General features: G+C 47.1%; 1 protein-coding gene and 1 long non-coding RNA gene across 7 annotated transcripts in view; both read left to right on the top strand.

The window, feature by feature from the left end:
* Positions 1 to 20,306, top strand: part of JARID2 (jumonji and AT-rich interaction domain containing 2) — a 232,890-nt gene that overhangs the window by 8,194 nt on the left and 204,390 nt on the right. Inside the window, exons 1-2 of one of the 6 annotated variants that reach the window (XM_055570663.1) lie at positions 10,141 to 10,477; positions 11,055 to 11,157. The exons of 4 other annotated variants lie outside the window; for them this stretch is intronic. In XM_055570663.1, the coding sequence (XP_055426638.1) occupies positions 10,455 to 10,477; positions 11,055 to 11,157 (126 nt within the window). In that variant the 5' untranslated portion in view covers positions 10,141 to 10,454. Of the gene's footprint in view, positions 1 to 10,140; positions 10,478 to 11,054; positions 11,158 to 11,641; positions 11,856 to 20,306 lie in introns of those variants that run through there. One more of the 6 variants, XM_055570671.1, reaches the window with a different exon arrangement.
* On the top strand, positions 11,871 to 19,125 carry LOC129645456 (uncharacterized). Its single transcript, XR_008711342.1, has 2 exons — positions 11,871 to 12,782; positions 18,441 to 19,125. It is a non-coding gene; the product is annotated as an uncharacterized LOC129645456 (long non-coding RNA).

The following is a 20,306-nucleotide window of genomic DNA, read 5'->3' on the forward strand; positions in this document are numbered from 1 at the left end:
GGGGGTTAGAAAGATGAGTGATTTTACACTTCATTTATGTGGAGTTCAGAAGCTTATATCTTGTAATCCAGCAACTTTAATTATTTTGTCTTACTTAGGAGATATCATAAAGGTCTGTTCCATTTCAGATCCTTAAGCCTACCTTTTAATGGAACGAGACACATTGAACTTCAGTTTTTTCTGTTTGAATCAGTTTCTCTTGTTTCTTTCCTCTGCAAACCTTGCTTCCTTTTCCAGGCCCCAGACTTGGTGTTTTGGGTCCTTTTTGTCTGCCCATAAAGCCTTCTCCACATTTGCCCCTTCATCTCAGACCACTTTCATTCCAGGAGGTGGGAACTCGGATGACTTTGGTCTCCTTTTTTGAAAAAGACAATTTGAGTGAGATTTTTCCTTATCCTTTTAGGATATAATTTTTCTTGACTTCTAACAACCCCATGGCCTTCTGACAGTCTCAGTAAGAGTTTTTCATTCATTTTTGATTCAGAATAAAATTGTCAGAAGTAGAGCTGAGCCTACTCCCGGTTGATCGATCTGCTTGCTTCTGGCACGTCCTGTCCTGCCACCTCTTGGAGGTGGCTTTTGTCTGTCGTTGTTCTCTTGTTCTCTTTCTCAGGATGTGTGGGGTGAGGAGGGGCCCACATTTTGCAGAGGTGGATCCCGTTCCCAAGGGCCAGGTCTCAGGCCCATCTGAGTGGGCAGCTGGGCTCCAGCCCTGGGCCCTGTGTTTCTGTTGGGCTTGCTTTCTACTTCCACCGGTCTGTCTGGCCACAGACTTTACCACTCTTGTGAGGGGGCTTGCCCATGCCTCTTAGGACTTTTCTGCCATTTGAAGAATTGTACCAGCAGAGCTTGGACTGTAGGAAACACACTAGCATCATGAGGAGAAGACCCAGTCAGTTCTGAAATAACCGCCCACAGTTATTGTTTCTCTAGTGAGCTCTCAGGAGAGGAAGAGACTGTTGAGTCCATTTTATAGAAGGGAAAACTGAGGCCAGCAGTCCCTGGCCAGGGAGTGAAAGGCTGGATCTCCTCCCCATATTTTAGTCTAGATGAACTGGAGGTAAAAGGAATGATCAGAGTAGCCCCAGGAGGTGGGGAAGAGGCCATAATCGAGCCTTTGGTGAGGTTTTTTTTACCTGAGAAAGTTGAGGGGAGGTTGAGGCAGTTTGTCAGCCTCCATAGCAGGAGTGGATCTGTTGCAAGTGAGTGTTTGTTATTTTTTTAAACACCAGTTGGTGGAGCTACCCTCTTCTCCCCAGCTGCCTGTCTCCTTAAGAAAAAGCTTTGAGGTCCCAGATGCCCTGGGGCCTGGCTAGTACTTGCTCCGCATTTTATTAGTGCCCCCAACCCATCCTCTCCGGTGTACCTGAGAGCTGACCTGGGCTGTGTTTGCTCTCCAGGCTTCTGAATTCATTTGCTTTTGTAGGGTCTGTAACAAATAGGCTTCGATGCTTTTTCTGGCAACTTTATTGTTGCCCCTGACTTTTGCTGCTTAGGGGACCATGGGGCGCTGGGGGAAATCATTTGCCCTCAAATCCTCAGCAGGGTCTGGGCTGGGCAGTCAACAAAGGCTGCCCAGATGTGTTAATGAGGCTGCGTGAGTAATGAGAACATTACATGTAATTACTCACACATTCATAGGACGTATGAAGGCCTTAGAAAGGGGAACCCTACTGACAGTTCTTGGGAGCTGATTCTGAGAGCTGGTGCAGCCTAGAAGGCCTAAATTGGATTTTAAGTTCTAATTTTGTAAGTCTGTCAAGCTCCACCACCCATGAAGAGGTAGGCAGTGAGCACTGAAATACTGGCAGCAGTGTTCAGTTACCAGGAGCCCTAGAAGGTCATCTGATTCATAGCCACACACTTTGCCCCTTTGTATTCCCTCCATGGCTCTTGTCACATATTTTCTCTGGTACAGTCAGCAGTATTTTTGGGTAGGGGGTGGGGTGGGTGTTTTCCATCAAGAGACCCTCTGGTTGATGTGACTTGAGTCACCCAGGGGGAATGTTGGGAGACTTTTTGGTGCCCTGTTTTTGTGGCTCTCTTCTTAAATCTGGGTGGTTCTTTCTCCATTTTTTTCCCCAACCACAGTTTGGGTTAGAGCTTGATCTACAATGGTTGTGTGTGCTATCTCTTGTTTCTCATTTCTACCAGCTGTTAGAAGTCTTTGGTGCCTGTGGGGGCAAAAACAGGTGCCAGGAGGAAATGAGAAGGGATTAGGGCTGTGCATGTGTTTCTTGCATTTATTCCCTCCCTGGGTTTGCAGGAGGGGCGCTGCATGAATGCTTACTCTGTTTAGCAGCAGTTGGATGTCGACCTTATTAGGACTTGGAGTGTTTTGTGCTTTGTGTCCATGCCTCATTGCTTGTATGTGGGCTTGGGGAATTTAATGCCTCAGATTGTGAGGGGCTTGTTCTGAATGTGTAGGACACCTCTGTGGTCATAGTGGACAAGATTGGGAATATGAGCTGAGCTCAGGGTTGAGCCCTGTGTTGCACTGGCTGTGTGACCCTGGGCAAGCCACATAACCTCGCTGAGCTGCTTCCTCACCCGGAAAACTTGTTCCATGCACCTCACAAGCTTGTGGCTCGGAGGGTCAGTGAGATTTTTGATGTGAAAGCACTTTGTAAACTGCATACTATGCACAAATGCTCAAGAAGGTATGATTACACAGTTGGAAATCACCAACCTAGAGATATGAGGCCTGTCAGCAGCCTTCCAGGCTGACTCAGAAATGAATAAATCATATGAATTCTGTGCCTCTTAACAAGCCAAATGAAGAGCAACAGATACTCTGAAGTCCGTTTTGGAATATAGAACAAAGCTTTAAAGATTAGAAGGTGATTATATTCAGTATCTTGTAAAAAACCTGTAATGAAAAGGAATCTGAATTAAAAAATTACAGAATCACTTTGCTGTACACCTGAAATTAGCATGGTATTGCTGTACACCTGAAACTGAATCACTTTGCTATACACTTGAAACGAACACAGTATTATTAAAAAAAAAATTTAGACAACAATGTGATCTCTTCCCACCCCCCACTTTCTGGTGGTTGAGTGTCTTCTGTATTATCCAGCTCTTGATTTCTGAACCTGACTGGGTGGTGAACTAGAGTGACAGATTGAGAATTCAGGTTAGAGCGGCACTGAAGCTTTCCACAGAGATGTTCATCTTGGGCCTTGGAGCAGTGTTCCTTGACCTTGAACATTGGCTCAAGCTAAGTTTGTCCTCGACGCAGCACGCAAAGCCCTTGCTCTGCCTTGAGCTTGGGGCTACCCTTTCCACTGCAGCTGACCCAGCCTCCTGGTCTTTGCACATCCTGGTTCCTCAGCTTGCTTTGGGGCCGATTGCCTGCCCAGTCCTGCTGAGCCCACCTAGACCGCTCTGTGACCTGATTGGACAGCCTGCCACTCTCTTCCTCCCATCAGGCAGAGCCAAGCCCCCTTTCTGTGAGCCTGCCTCCTCACAACTACCTCTCTGAAATTAGTGTTTACATGTATCTCTTCCTGTTAACGCCACATGAGTAGAGGCTGAATTTTCTGTCATCATACAGTTTAGGAAATATTTGCTGAGTATTTAAAATCCTATCCAGTAGTGGGAGGGAATTGGTAAGGATCTAGCGGAAAAAGGTGAGCTTTACTATTCAGAATTTCACAGCTGAGGAAACAGGTGTCTAGGGACAAAGGTTGCACATTTTACAGTGACACTGCCAGGGCATGAGACCCAGCGCCCGCCGCAGGGGAGGCCGTCAGGGGCACGAGACCCAGCGCCCGCCGCAGGGGAGGCCGTCAGGGGCACGAGACCCAGCGCCCGCCGCAGGGGAGGCCGTCAGGGGCACGAGACCCAGCGCCCGCCGCAGGGGAGGCCGTCAGGGGCACGAGACCCAGCGCCCGCCGCAGGGGAGGCCGTCAGGGGCACGAGACCCAGCGCCCGCCGCAGGGGAGGCCGTCAGGGGCACGAGACCCAGCGCCCGCCGCAGGGGAGGCCGTCAGGGGCACGAGACCCAGCGCCCGCCGCAGGGGAGGCCGTCAGGGGCACGAGACCCAGCGCCCGCCGCAGGGGAGGCCGTCAGGGGCACGAGACCCAGCGCCCGCCGCAGGGGAGGCCGTCAGGGGCACGAGACCCAGCGCCCGGCGCAGGGGAGGCCGTCAGGGGCACGAGACCCAGCGCCCGGCGCAGGGGAGGCCGTCAGGGGCACGAGACCCAGCGCCCGGCGCAGGGGAGGCCGTCAGGGGCACGAGACCCAGCGCCTGCCGCAGGGGAGGCCGTCAGGGGCACGAGACCCAGCGCCTGCCGCAGGGGAGGCCGTCAGGGGCACGAGACCCAGCGCCTGCCGCAGTGGGAGGCCGTCTGGGGCATGAGACCCAGAGCCTGCCGTGGTGGGAGGCCGTCTGGGGCATGAGACCCAGCGCCTGCCACAGTGGAATGCCATCTGGGGATACTGCCTTTGGACCCATTTTTCAGAGATGCATTCTCCTGCCAGGTGTATCCTCAGTTACCCATGGTAACTGCAGTCATTGATTCATTTTCACAGGAAGATAAAATCCACATGTAATCCCCATATGTAATCGGGCCATTAATGTTTGCCCCTGTTTGAAAATGATTATTTTGTCCTAGAAGTCATTCATTGCAGACAACAACATGAAGGTAAAAATCTATTGCAGTCACCTACGGGGCGTTCCGGTGAAGGCAATGGCACCCCACTCCAGTACCCTTGCCTGGAGAATCCCATGGACGGAGGAGCCTGGTGGGCTGCAGTCCATGGGGTCGCTAAGAGTCGGACACGACTGAGCAACATCACTTTCACTTTTCACTTTCATGCATTGGAGAAGGAAATGGCAGCCCACTCCAGTGTTCTTGCCTGGAGAATCCCAGGGACGGGGGACCTGGTGGGCTGCCGTTTGTGGGGTCGCACAGAGTCGGACACGACTGAAGCGACTTAGCAGCAGCAGCAACGGGGCGTTCCTGCACTTGTACAAATGTCGTTTTACATATATGGGCTCTTACTCTTAAGTGATAGTCTCTTCTGGGCTCTTTGCATTTATATCTCATTTCAGTTACCAAAAGAGGATTCTGCATCATGATTGTTTTAAAATTGTTTAATTTTGGTTGCGCTGGGTCTTTGTTGCTGTGCTTGGGCTTTCTCTAGCTGGGGGTGAGCAGGGGCTACTTGTCTGGTTGCGGAGCACGGGCTCCAGGGTGTATGGGCTTCAGTAGTTGCCACGCGCTGGCTCAGTAGTTGTGGCCCGTGGGCTTAGTTGCCTCGAGGCACGTGGGATCTGAGCCCGTGTCCCTGCGTTGGCCCGTGGATTCTTATCCACGGCACCACCGGGAAAGTCCCCTGCACTGCTTTTCAGTAGCTGCTGGGCACCTGGTCAGTCTGGAGCAGGGTTTTCTTGTCTTGTGTGGTCTTGAGGGCTTCTCCACACAGTGTGGGGGCCGTTGTCCACAGTGATGCGTGTGCTGTGCCTTTCCTGTGTCTTCCTGCACTTAATTCCAACTTCCTCCAGGTGAAATGACCACTTTGTGTTACGGTGTTTACGTTCAGATCCCTCTCAATGGCTGTTTTCTGAGAGAAAGGCTGCACTAATTTACGGCCCCCCAGGTAGTGCCAGTGGGTTTGTTTGTTTGTTGTCTTGCTTTTAAAAACCAATACAGGCACTTGTAACAAGTAGTAAAGATGTCAGTTGGGTTTTATTTAAGTTTCTGTTTTCTTTCCTTGTCCTCTCTCAGGGCATTAGAACTAAATGAGATGAGATATGGGGAAGCACTTTGTAAAACAAAATTGCTCTGAGAACACAACATGTTATGAGTTAGGATGACTGTAGCTGTGAAGGGACAAGGCTCTGTAGGATTGTACAATTACACATTTCTTGTTTATGAAATGGTTCTTTTGTGAGAACACAATGTAACTTTAAAATGACCCGAAACCCCATTATTTTTACAAGTGATTTCAGCCTTGTTTTGGAGGTGGGCTTTGTATGGTTACAAAGGTCCCATTGGGCTCTGGCTTGAAAGACTTTAGTTAAGTACAGCAGATATATTTTGGCTGTTGACCATGCTCTTACCTGTTGTTGTTTAGTATCTCAGTCTTTTGTGAACCCATGGACTGTCGCCCACCATGGGATTCTCCAGGCAAGAAGACTGGAGCGGGTAGCCATTGCCTTTGCCGGAGGATCTTCCCTCCCCAGGGATCGAACCTGCGTCTCTTGCGCCTCCTGCATTGCAGGTGGATTCTTTACCATTGAGCCACCAGGGAAGCCTCTGACTATGTTACGGGTGAGAAAATAAGACATTGTCTTTGTCCTTAGAGAATTTATGGTTCAGCTGACAGCAGGGATGCCAAACTCTGGGAAGAGAGCTGTTGGCCTCAGATTAATCACTTCCCCTCAATCTGAGTTTCTTCCTGCGTGAAATGGGGATACTCACACCTTCATTTATTGGCTCTCAGGGTCATTTTGGGGGAGGCAGAGTCGGATGTTAACATGTGAAGTGTTATAAACTAGCTATCTAGATCAGATTATTCTTATTTTAGGTCCCACGGGTCTTTGTGGCTGTAATTCTCTAGCCTCAAGGTTGAAGAGGGAACACCATGTTTCTGGGTCATCCTTGCTGATTTCAGGCTGTCCGGGTTGTCTGAGAAAGAAGATAGAAATGAAAATAATATAGGTGCTTTTCCTTTCACATTTATGAAAAAATGCAGTGTGACGATTTTTTATGGCAGACGTACTTGTTGATTGTTCTGATGATGGCTTTTTATCGACCTCCCTCCCCCCATGTGAGAAGGAGGTGGTATCCCAGAACTGCTAAGAAGCACCATTGACGAGTACTTCTGGGTGAACTTGTTTGCCTTCTTTTTCATCCTTGAGTAAAGATGTCCCTGTAGAGATAAGTTGGGACTTAGACGCTTGTCGGCTTTGCCTCGGTTGCCGCTTCTCCGTCCTTCTGCACAGAGCACTGATGCACCGCGTGTTCTCTTTTTGGCTTGTGATAGTGTGTTGGTGTTGAGGGGGGAAGAGGCAGCGTGGTGGGGATGAGCCACGTCCTGGAGTCCCAGTTAAGTGGCCAGCACGTGACTCCTACCTGCTGTAGTGGCCGACCCCCCATGCTGGTCCCCGGCTCATACCAGCTGACTCCTTTCCAGCCTGATCACCCCAAGTGGCGAAGGGGTTTGATAGGTGCCAAATAGTCAGTCAGCCTGGTTTCTTTTTTTTTTAATTTTTATTTATTTTTAATGTGGCTTATTAATGTGTAAAAATGACAAGACACTTGGTGTTGCTCAGTAAAGAGCTCATTCCTGATTCTTACGTGGCTTTTGTCTTTGACATTCGATTCCATCCACTCTACAGCCTTTTCACTGGGACTTGAGTTGATGACAGTTTTTTGAGAGGGGTGTTTTTTTGATATAGTTACTTCTGTACACTGCACCTCATTCTGAAAAGGATTCAGGGCCATAATGAGCAGTCATCCCGAGAGCAAACAGTTTTTTCTTTGACCCGAGTGTATTCACTTTCTAAATGCCCAGAGTGACAACCGGATTAAAATAATGGGCAGTGAGCATTAGTCCGCAACCCAGCAGTGTTTGGGCTGAGTGGCTTTTTGTTTTAGCTCTGTAAACTTGACCTAAAAGTTTAGGTAAAGGTGAGGTTTGTTAAGTAATATTGCTATTGACACCCTGACAGAATTTTTAATGCAGAGGGATTTTAAAGTTCTTTAAAGAAGTTTAAAGTTTAAAAAAGAATTTTGAGGTAATCCCAGTGGTGAGCACATCCTTGAATAGCCAAGATCAGATTTCTGTTTAAATGCCAGTGCAGTTCAATATCACCTTTTCTCACCGTACATGGTGCCAGGGAGAGTCTGGATCTAATAAATGTTTTCTTGGGGTAGCAGTTGGTAGATGTGAGTGACTGCATGATTCTGTTCTGTGTCTTTAACAATGTTTGAAGAGTCTCATTCTGTGTCATAATCCTCAAAACTGCTATTAGGATTCCAAACCATTGTGGTTTAAACTTTGCTGGAGTCTGAAAGGTGGCAGATGGACTGGAAGGGAACCTCCTCTAAGTGAAGAACGCTTTTGACTTGCCTGCTTGTCCCAGACTCTGGGCGTATCCTAGCCACAGGCCATGTCTCCTGGTGGGAGAAGGTGGGGGATACTTACTTCTTTCTTTCTCCTGGACAGTATCCCCCCGCCCAGCTCAGTATAAACACCATCATGTAGTCCTGCGGAAACTCCTAATACAAATATGGACTTGCAAAGCCCGGAGAAGCGCATGGAGAAGTACACTCTTGTACTTGTGTTAAATAAAAACTCTAATGATGCCATAAAAATGAGTTTTCTTTTCTGGTAAGCTTGGAAGCACTGGGAGGTGGGAAGGACGGGTCTGACTTGGAAATCTGAGGCTGAAAAGTCTGTATACGCTTTTTTTTTTTTTCCCCTCCTAACTCCACTTCTGCTCCAATTATATGAAGCGCTTGCTACCCAGACACTGCTGCTGCTGCTAAGTCACTTCAGTTGTGTCCGACTCTGCAACGCCATAGATGGCAGCCCACCAGGCTCCCCCGTCCCTGGGATTCTCCAGGCAAGAACACTGGAGAGCCCCAAATGAAACACACTTTCTACTTTTGACCCCATAGATGGCAGCCCACCAGGCTCCCCCAGTCCCTGGGATTCTCCAGGCAAGAACACTGGAGAGCCCCAAATGAAACACACTTTCTACTTTTTTTTTTCCTTTCCGTCTAACATGAGACTTGCTGAAGTTGTCATGTTATTTCTTTCCAGAATTTATTGGAGCACTAGGCAAAACCTCTTGGGAGTATAAATAATGATGATTGTAAAGAACAGTCAGTTTACCAAGGGAGGCCATTATCTTTGACTTGCAAAGGCTTTTACAGCTGAACATCGTTTGCTTACAGTTGTTTAATACAAATGAAGACCTTAATGGTACCTATTGTAAGAGGAGTTCTTTTACTGTATTTGTACACGGAGGTCATCTCAATAAAGAACAGAACCCCTTGCTCAGTCCTAACTGCCTGTTTCTCCAGATAGGCATTGTTTACTGTCCAAGGTAACCTGGATGGTGCTTCGTGGCTGCCTTTTTCCTCCCATCCACCACACGGAATCCTCCCTGCTGAGTGTGAAAAGATTTCTAAGGCTGACAAAGTGATTCTGAATGTACTTTTAGAGTCTCTCCTCTAACTGCTTCCTTCCCAATTTCCGAATCCAAAGATGGTTTTAAAACGAATTTACGGGACTAGTCTAAGTAGGCACTGACATCGGATAAATATACTTAAATGGTAGGCTGTCATGCTCTTGATTAAAGCCCACAACATAGCTGCAGGGAAATCGGAAGACTGCAGTTGCACTTTTTATTTTTGGGGAGATTAAAGTTACCCCTCATCACACTTTTCAGTCTAACTACAGAGTGTGTATATATGCTTGGCATACATTGCTGTCCTTGGCTGCTGCATCTTTAGCACAGTGTCAGCCCCTTTTAGCCTTTCTTTTTAGAAGCGCATATCCTCAGCTCACTCCAGCTCTTTTGGCAGGTCTTCAGCTATGTTTCTCTTGGCGCTCCACTGGTGGTTCAAGACGAAAGGCATCCGAGGCATCTCAGTCTTCCCCGAGTGATCTTGGATGTGAATGTGATTTTTTTTCCTCCCCTCTTAAACAGTTCAGTAGTTTTTAGTATATTTGGAGTTGTGCAGCCATCACTGCGATCAATTTTAGAACCTTTTCCTCACCCCCAAAGAGAAACTCCATACCCACTGGCAGGCGCGCCACATCTCATCCCAGTTTTTCCAGTCTCTGGCAACTGCTAATCTCAGTGAATTTGCCTGTTCTGGACACTTTATGTAAATAGAATCAAACAGTACACAGTCTTTTGTGACTGGCTTCTTTCACTTGGCATGATGTGTTCGAGATTCCTTCACATTGTAGTGTGTATCCATAAAAAGGACTCAATTCCTTTTTTATGACTGAATAATACTTCATTTATTTACTGCTCTTTGACCTACGAAGCTGTTCATCTCAGCCTGCGTCCCTGCACCTCCTGTGTTCTGCTCAGCAGAGGGCTGCGTGAGGGCCTCTCCTTTTCAGGTGGCTGCCTTGCCTTTTTGGGGTGTGGTTCTCACTTTCCTCCCTGCCTGACTGCCGCTCTTCACTGTGTGTGGGTGTCCAACAGGGGTCTCACTGCCTCTCCCCCTTTGCAAGCTCAGTTAGGCATGAGAAAGTGGTGGGACTTGGAATTTCATCATGGGTTGGTTGGCTTTCTGTGGGTGCTCAGGGGTTTGGGTTGTTGTTTTGGCCTTCAGATGAATCTCTGCATGGCATTTACCATATGGTTTTGGGAGGCGCCAGGACTTAAAAACCCTGGCTCCTCTCTGGGAGCCGGGAAGGACTGAGGAGCTGTTTTCCTACATCACTTTTGGTTTTGACCTTGTCGTGGTTGCTGATGTTGACATTCTTTGCTGAAAGGTACAGGAAAGAGAGCTACTGTCTGCCTAGAGGTTCCCCTGATTTTCTTGATCCTTCCAAGCCTAGTTTTCCCTAAACAAAAATGCTTAAAAAATCAGAAAAGGCTCTCTGCAAAGTTGTTTAAGAAATGGGAGTTCTTTTAAGGAAGATGGGTGGTACCATGTTTTGATAGTTCTGATTTTCCCCCCCCAGATTTATTTTTCCCACATTGCTGTGAAATAAAGATGAGATCAGTTTCCTACTTGAGTCAGGCAACTTTTACTCACATTCAAGTGCTCATCGAAAGTATGAGGCGATAGAGAGAATGGTGGGGACTGAGAAAGCCCCATGACCCAAGGATGCTGGAGGCCTTTGGTGGACTTGGAGGGTTCTAGTTCTCTGGAAGTGATGGAGATTTGGGATGGGTATTTGTGTCTTTCCTGGAGGTTCCTGGTAAGAGGAAGCCAAAGACCAGCATGTTAGAGTTTGGGGATCTTATTTATCACATACTCCTCAAGTTCAGTGTCAAAAAAATTCCTTAGTAATGGGATTAATCACGCTTTTTCACACTCCCTGGTTTTTCTGGTACAACTCTCAGTTCCAGATTGACTCTTGTGCTCCGGTCACTGATGTTACCTGAAGGGCAGACGGCTGTACTCACTGTTTTCTCTGTAGTGGCTCAGTCACGAAGGATTTGCAAGGTAAGACACCCACCCACCTCACTTTAGAAAGTAGGTGTGAGTGTGTGTATGTGCATGGATATCTAAGGAGGAGCTGCTGTTTTAAACTTTGCATTGTTGAACTGGAAATCTGTGTTCTGTTCTGTCAGCCTGCCTTTGTGTGGTGTACCTATAACCTACGCGCACACTTGTGCCATTTCTAAAGCAAATGCCACTTCTCTCCTCCTGAAATTGCTTATTAGAGCTAATTTTACGAATTGAGTTAGAACTGCCCTATAATATAATGCAGAATATTTCCCAATAATGCCTAGGTTAACAATGATCGTCTTGCTGTATTGTGCAAAAAAGGCTTCTGTTCAGACCCAGCTGGGTTTCAGGCTTAATTCATTGCTCTATGGTGGGATCACCACAGCTGCTGTGGGGCCTTTACAAATGCAAAAAAGCTGTCAGTGTTTGTTTCATCAGCTGCATAAGTGATGAGGCCAAGTTGAGGAATCCATTCCAGTGCGCCGTGTGCAGGCTGTAGCCATTATTGTTTACAGAATTAGTGTGTTGGAGCTTTAAAATAGTTGGCACCTCGACTGCCCTTTAAAAGCACAAGACTAAGGGACAGGACCAGTTGGTTGTCCTTGTAATGTTGGCTGGATCGAGCCTAGCCCCTGTCTTGGACAGTCGCTTGCTCCGGGCTGTGCTGTGGGACTGACCCTCTTTTGCACAAGGTGGGGGTGGCTGAATACATGTCCATTTAATTCTGCGTCTCAAACTTAGGTTTCTATTATTCTTTTTCCCCTCGTTATTTTAGTGTGTTTTTTCTTGTTGTTTTAGTGCTCAGTTGTGTCTGACTCTTTACAACCCCGTGGACTGTAGCCCACCAGGCTCCTCTGTCCTTGGGATTTCCCAAGCAGGAATACTAGAGTGGGCTGCCGTTTCCCTTCTCCAGGGAATCTTCTCCACTCATGGATTGAACTCATGTCTCCTGCTGCATTGCAGGCCTGTTCGTTACCGTCTGAGCCAGCAGGGAAGCCCACCTGTTACCGTCCATAATTGTAATTGAATTTTAAAGCCTTAGTAATCCTCCTAGATCCAAAGAGGTGTAGGACTGTCAGCTGGGACCTCAGGTATCCCTGCAGTAACGTTCCGTTCAGGTCTGTGGGACTCCTTTTGTGAAATGACACTGCTTTGGGAATTATTCTCATGTCTCTCTGTGGATTCAGCAGAGAAGGCTACCTCTTGGCTACAGAAGGAGCTACCGGGCAGGTCACTTTGCAGCTAACGGGGGGGTCTCCTCAGTGGATGCTGACCCCCTTCCCCAGGGAGCTGGTGTAGCCATGGCAGTACCTCCAGTCGCTTTTGGGACCCGTGCCCATGGTATTGCACTGGGTAGGGTAGGATCGTCCCTTTCATTTACTCTGATTGATTTTTGGCCCCCTTCTCGGCTCAGGGGTCTGTCTGCGAGTCATGCCTCGTGGAGTTGGAAGGCAGCACTGATGGTGGCCAGTCTGTACAGGTTTCAGAGTGGAGCTTGCCAGGCCTCTGAGCCAGCGGGGGGACCCATGGTGCTTCTTCCTCCCAGCTGGAAGCGTCCCAAAGTGCTCTCCCATATTCATAAAAAAGATGGCGTGAGGCTCAGGGTCTTCCAAGTAAAGGTCAGTACTGCTCAGCTTTATCTCAAATAACTGTCACTTTATGTCTCTCCGTTCTTGCCCGCGGGGCGTCTGGAGCCGGGAGGACCAATAGGTCCGAGGAGTTTGTGTGGTGTTTATGCTGGTGAAGGTTTGAGGATCCTGGTTTGTCCTCCCTTGAAGGGAGCTCTCTCGAGGGGAGAGGGTGGTCTTGGACAAGCACGTTTTAACTCTTAGAGTGAACTTCCGTAAGAAAACACATTCAAACATCCATCTAGACTTTTTTTTTAAATATTTATTTGGCTGCATCAGGTCTTAGTTGGAGCTCATGGACTCAGTAGTTGCATAGGCCTAGTTGCTCCATGGCGTGTGGGGTCTTAGTTCCCTGACTAGGGATTGAACCCATGTCTCTTGCATTGCAAGGTGAATTCTCAACCAGTAAACCACCAGGGAAGTCCCCGTCTAGATTTTTTTTTTTTTTTTTTTTTACTTTCTTCCTAAAGCCCCTCCCACCAACCGTGACACTCACTCTGGAACAGTAGTGGTGAAAAGGAAAATAGTTCCTTTTCCTTTTCCACTCCTCTGCCGCTGGGGGAGAAAACCATCTCGAGGGGCTGTGTCCCGGGCCTTGTTCCTGTTTGACTGCCCTTCAGGGACTGCACTGGCCCACCTGTTTCTCCTGGCTGGGGCGGGGGTTGTATTTTTTGGCTTTAGGAATCGCTTATCAAAGCCCCTTTTGCTTTTATTATCTTTGTGAGGCAGAAACATGTTCTTGTGTTGGTTTGTTTTAAAGTACTGTGTTCTTCCTGAAAAGTTTTGTGAATGTGTATCTGTGGATGTGTGTCTTCACGTGAATGTCATCTCGCCATTCCTGGAGACCTCAGTTGCCTGCCTGTCGGGTAAACTGCTCTAAATGCCACCCTGCTTCGTACCAGCTGAGTCCCCTGGGAGATCATCAGGCCTCAAGTGTTGTGCACTGTGAAATGGGTTGCAGATGCTTCCCTGCAGGAAGACAAGGCGTGACTGCCTCCCTTCTGCCTGCACATCAGTGTTTCTCTCTAATGCTGACATGCTACAACCCGCTGGATGGCAGATAGTTTGATAAATAGTTCTTTGACTTTGGGGAGAGGTGGTGAGGTCAGCACACAGCCTGAACTTCCTGGAGTGTCATTCTCCTGACCTCGGCACCCCCCAGCCTTCCACACAGACACAGACACACCCTCAGGCAAGCAGCTTACTAGCACGAGATACAGAATCCAGTGCCTTTCCTTTTCCCATGTAGAGGTTCAGAGATCTGTTTGAGGGGAAGCAAAAGGTCCGAGGATGCCAGCCACTGGGGATGGAGCGTCTGATTCCTAACCTGCTGGCTGTAGGTGCCAAGGAGGGCTGTAGGTGCCCAAGAGGTGCACCTGGGTGGGGTGTCAGCTGTGGAATTGTGCAGGTAGAACGTTGTTCTTAGAATCAGGCTTCAAATGATAGTAAAATGCAGAGGGACTGGGAATACTCAGCCACGGGGTGGGCCGAGTCTGATGAGTTTTTTCTGGTTGATTGTTTCAACCCCTGCTGTTGAGTGTCTTTTGGGGACACTGGCTCTCCTGCCTTTAGAAGTCCGCTGTGATGCAGGAGTGAGATTTCTCCATGGTTTCATCACTGAGGACAGTACCGCGCCTTGCGGCTGTTTGTCTGACAGTTCTTTGTTCCTGTCCGCCACCTGGATGGGCCTGGAAGTTGCTGGGCTGCATGCAGGCAGATCTCCAGGGGTCTGTGTGTTTCACCTACATTCTGAGGGTGGGGCCCTGTTACTTGGGGCCCTGGAAATAGCCCTGTTTATCCAAGGGGTCACATGAGGAAAGCGGTTCCCTGAGTGCATTCACACGGCCTCCCAGAATTTTGCCAGTTCAGAGCTCCTCCCTCTTGGCCCTAAAGCCCTAGAGGAGGAGAGGTTAGTCCTATATGCTCTACAGGATAAATGGGGGGAAGTGGACCCCTCCCTGCCCCCGAGGGTAGGGGTAGCAGTGAAAGCCTTGCTTATGAAACTGCTTAACTGCTCCCTGGCCCTTGTGCTGAGGGCTGGTGCTGCCACTTTACCCTCTGGAAAGCCCAGACCTATCCCCTGATGCAGAAATTTCATCCAAAACCTCCAGACCCACTCAGGTGACCTGAATCAGCTTTTTAAAAGGGCACAGCTAGGGTTTCGTACACGAGGGCTTTAGCAGCACAACCAAAGGCCCATCAGCTTTGAGTTCTGCTGCTGACTGCGGTTATCTTGCTGCCACGAATAGAAACGAAAAAGTTCACTTGCCAAAGTGACTGTCCCAGGAGTTGAGCTTCACTCCGGGCTTCTGTGGTCGGAGGAAAACGGTCGCTACCTCCCTGTTCCATTTCTTGCCGTCATCCAGTGGTGGCGGGACTGCTGGGGGGAGGCCGGGTGAGAAGCGGGTGAAAGAAAGAACCGCTGAGCAGTGGTTGTGCAGGATGTGTCTGGAAAGGCCCCTGGCTTTAGAAAGGGGGTAACGTGGGAGGGGGTGACAGCCACTGAAGCATGACAAGCCTCCAGAGGCCCCTGGGACTTCCAAACATAAAAGGGAGCTTTCTGCTGATTGTACACACACGTCTTCCTCTCCTCCGTCCATCCCCCCCACTGGTTTGTGAATCTCCCAGTCGGACATTTTTAACATGGGAGCTCTTCTTCCTGGCTCCAGTTGGCAGGATGCTCACAACGCAGCTGCAAAGAATTTGCTTCTCCTTTACACAGCATCTCACATTGAAAAGCAGTTGTGGGACTAGAAAACAAAATAAAAACTAGAGGGGTTTTCAGAAGTGGAAGCCAAGTTTAATTAAAGTCAAGGAAGTTGGGGCTCTGCAACTCTTTTGTTAAGTCTCTTCGAGTCAGGCCTGTGCCCCAGGCAGGCAAGGTGGAAAGTGCCCAGTGGGTGCTCCCAGTTGGGAAGTGGAAGGCCTCCTTGTCTGATCCTTGCGTGGGGAAGCTTGGAGAGCAGAGTTTATCAGAAGATGTGTGACCTGTCAGCTCTTGGGGGCCCCTTTGTTAGGTGCTTGCCTCCTCCTTGGAGGAAGAAAACCTTTCAGGGGCTTCTGTCTCCTCACACTGTCTGAGCATCCTGCTTCATCCCCAACCCTGGACCTAGCCTCTGGGCTGTAAAACTTCTAAAGTGTAAGAGTTTCTGACTTGATAACGGCCTTCTCACACTGGCTTTTTAATCCTTTAGTGTGCTTTGGGGGTACCCCTCAGCATTTTCTTGGGTGATGGGTCCGTCATGTACTTGGAGGTTTTGCGCATATTCACTAACCAGTGCGTTTGCGAGGAACCCCTCCCTGTTGTCTGCAGTGCTGACTGTAGAGACGGGCTGGAGCCCAGGCAGGGTCCAGAAGTGAGCTGTGGTCAAGTCACCACCTGGATTGTCAACAGGAAGGAAACAGAATCTGTCTCACAGATTGAAGAGGCACATTTAGTATTTGGTGACGGGGATTTTTAAAGTCTTCATTGAATTTGTTACAGTAGTGCTTCTTTTTTTTTCCGTTTCTTTTGGGCTATGGGTCATGTGGGATCTTAGTTCTCTGACCAGGGATCTAACCTGCACCCTCTGCATTGGAAGGGTATTTTTGTTTTTAAAATTTTTATTGAAAATTAATTAGAAATTTTATTGAAAATTAATTTTTATTGAAAATAAAAATTTTTTGAAGATAAGGAGTTGGCACAGGCTAGCTCTGTCAGTAGAGCATGATGAGACTATTAAAGACACAAGGAATTGTATCTTAAAGACACAAGGAATTACATACAAAAGGAACATACTCGTGTTTTTCTGTAGATTCTAGCACTTCTTTTCTTCAGCTGAGGAAATGATATACTCAGGATCTTTCTTGGGTATTTTCATGTATTTGATCCTAACCATTTATTAGGTATTCTCACAGTCTTCTCTCATTTTGTTGGTGTAGAATTGTTGCCTGCAAGGCTGGTGTGTCCTGGGGCCTGGAACTTGGAACTGTACTTTTGGATTTGACAGTGACTGTGTTGTAGAGGTTCTGGGCTCTGGTTTGGGGTTTTGCTCTGCCTGGAAAAGCGGTGGGACTTTGTACAGTTAAGTTTTCCTTAGCTGAGAAGTTGTCGTGTATGGTGGGAACATTGTGACTTCTGATCTTCCTAGACATTTGTAGCTCGACTTCCCTTTCACTTTATTCAGCTTTAATTCTGCAAGTATTTATTATCTACTTTGTGTTATTTGTCCAGTTGTGTCTTTTAATACTCTTGTGGTGGAGAAGGATGTGGGAGGGAATCCAGGATTGAGACCACGTAAGGTTCTAGCTATCTCATGCGAAGAGTTGACTCATTGGAAAAGACTCTGATGCTGGGAGGGATTGGGGGCAGGAGGAGAAGGGGACGACAGAGGATGAGATGGCTGGATGGCATCACCGACTCGATGGACGTGAGTCTGAGTGAACTCCAGGAGTTGGTGACGGACAGAGAGGCCCGGTGTGCTGCAGTTCATGGGGTCGCAAAGAGTCTGACACGACTGAGCGACTGAATTGAACTGAAGGTTCCAGGAGGTTTTCTGCCACTTCACGCCCATCACACAGGGATCTAGTTACAAGGCAGTTTCTCATCCAGTGGGTCTGTGGTGGGGCCGGAGATGCTGCCTGGCTTGCAGGCTCTCTCTCAGCAGATGGCCCTCGCAAGGGTTTTGATTTTGTGGGTGGTTTGTGCAGTGGTTCTCTCTTCTTTTTTCTCCGTGTCTCTGTCTCAACCAGAGCAGCTGGGGAGTTCTCGTAAGATCTCCTCTACCAAAGAAAAGTTTGAAAACTCACCTTAGGGGACATAACAGGGACTGAAGACCATGGTAGTTATTCTGCCCCAATCGAAAGATGTTTTAAAACAGTGATGGGATCGTAAAGCCTCATCATCATTTCATCAAACAGTCTCTTTTGGCCCAATGTCCTATACGCTGTCCTTCCTGAGGCCCGTTCTTTAATTTTTGTTCTGGAAGAAAGCCTGGTGTTTCCTTACAGACAACTAGTTATAATGTACTGTCTGTATCATGTCGTGTGTTTCCCCAAACTCTGTCATGTCTCATTTGGTAAACACAGAGCAGGCTCAGGGATTTCTGTGTAGGGCCCTTGCAGTTTTGCTGGGTTCTGTCCAGAGTTCACCTTGAAAGCTTACACACACACACACACACATATATATATATATATATATTTTTTTTTTTTTTTTTAAAGAGAAGTTTTCTATTGGAAGGTACCATGGATTCGTACCTACTTAGATGTTTACCATAGCGGTGTTTCATCCATTCACACCTTCCCACCCTGTGAAGTGGCTGTTTTCCCCTCAAACTGCAGTTGAGGGAGGAAGCAAGGCAGAGGAAAGGGCCAGAGTTGGCCTCCCCGATGCCCAGTGGAGATTTGAATCTTGCTCTTGTTTCACTTGGAAGGCTGTGCTTGTCTTCATCCAGGTGGGCAGTGCTGCCTGGGTGTTACGCAGCCCTGGATTTCAATTCTGACTCTTGTCATTTATGTAATCTGTGTCTCAGTTTTTTAAAACTGTAAAATGGGAGTCATAAATAGTGTAGTATATATGTCATGTAATTTTGAATGTCTGGCTCAGATATACATTTTATTTATTTATTTTTTTTTACTGAAATGTAATTATTATTACTGCTTCCCTAGTAGCTCAGCAATAAAGAATCCATCTGCAGTGCAGGAGATGCAGTTTGATTCCCAGTCTGGGAAGATCCCCTGGAGAAGGAAATGGCAACCAACTGCAGTATTATTGCCTGGGAAATCCCATGGATGGAGAAACCTGGTGGGCTCCAGTCCACGGGGTCACAGAGGAGTCAGACGAGACTGAGTGACGAAACAACAACAAATTATCACTACCACCCTGTCACTGGATTTATAAACCCAGCTCCCTGTAGTTCTGTAAAAAGTGTTCCCTCAAGTGTTAAAAACAGAATTTTAATGATTTTTTTTCCCCTCAGGATAAAAGATATGATACTAGATTATCATTATATTACGTATTGTTAACAGTGTATGAAACAATACCTAGTGAGTGGCTATTTACAGAGAAGGATGATTCAGAGTTGCTTACTAGATTTTATGGGTCTTCATTCTTTATTGTACTTGATCCATTTTGGTGGGTGGTTGGGGGTGGATTCCTTCTGCTTGGAAACATTGCAGCCTCCTCGTATTGTTTAATTGTATTTCCTGGTCTCTACCACACTCGTGTTCAAAAATCATTTTGACTTTAAAAAATATTTTTAATTTGCTAATAATATTGAATACACATAGTGGGTTCTCTGTAAATTAATTATGTGTGCTGAATTCAATAGCAAAAGGATTAAAGCTTTTAAAAGGGATGTGTTTATAATCCTTTCTTCTACTATTGTCCCCCGCCCCGCCCCCGGGTTTCTCCTGGGACCAGCTCTTACTTAGAAAAGTAAGGAAGTGATTTTTCAAATAATGGTTGTGTTCTTGAAAAAATTGTTTTTAAGGACTTTATTTGAAGCATGGTTTTTTTTTTTTTAAGGAAGTAATGTAAATTAGTAGGACCCTGGTTTTGAATTTCTGAAGATCAACTTCATTCTTGTGGGGCTACTCACCAAAGAACTTACTGTTGTTTTTTGTATCTCCTTCAGAATAGTCTTATCTTTTCCCTTTCCTAACTTTAAAAAATATTTTTAGACATGAAATATGTTTCTTGTATTTTCTGAGTATTTAAAGGGGTGTCCTTACTGTTCTGCATATTTCTTTAAAGATAATTCTTTTTTTGGTTTGTCAGCTAGAGAATGTTGTGATTCTATTTTATGTTCACAGAAAAGCTAAAGGTTTCTATGTATTATCTAGTATTTTGTTCTGAAGAAGTGTGTGCTATTTGTAAAGCAGGAAATGTGTGGAGAAAGGGCGATTCAGCAGTGAGTTGGGGTCTGAGACTCAAATTAATTTGTCTTCATTCAGATAATTTAACACAGCCTAGTAACTGATTGTTCCAGAGTGGTTTATTAATGCAGAGCTCGGGACGGGAGAGGGAGAGTTTTAGAACTTGCATCTTTATGTGTGAAGGGGTGATTAGTAGACCAGAGCCAGCAATTCGACTCTTGATTCTGGATTTTTTTCTCTTCTTGGTGATCCTTGGCATCTTTAGTCTTTGTAGGGTCTTAGGGTCTAAGAAGGAGATTTTAGAGGTTTTTACTCCTTTTCTTGTTTTTTTTTTTTTCCCTTTCCTCCCCATTCCTTAATCTCGCAAGTGGGACCCTGAAAAAGCTATTGACAATCTGATGGTCTAAAGCTCCACCTGCAGTTAGAAGCTGGTTGTCCTTCTGGAATGTTCTTTCCACAGGAGGCTGCTGGTCCTAGTCTCTGGGCCAAAGGAGGTTTTGGATAGGCCTTTGATTTATGGTCTCCGGAGAGGCCACCAGACTGCAGGAGCCTCTCAGACTTCCCAGTTTGTGTGATAGGGTTAAAAGTGGGTTTTGCGGGGTTACCCGGATCTCTGTGACTTGGGGTCAAGGAAATGTGCAGTGAGCAGGAAGAGCTGTT

Source organism: Bubalus kerabau, chromosome 3, assembly GCF_029407905.1.
Source record: "Bubalus kerabau isolate K-KA32 ecotype Philippines breed swamp buffalo chromosome 3, PCC_UOA_SB_1v2, whole genome shotgun sequence".
Classification (NCBI taxonomy): Eukaryota; Metazoa; Chordata; class Mammalia; order Artiodactyla; family Bovidae; genus Bubalus; species Bubalus kerabau.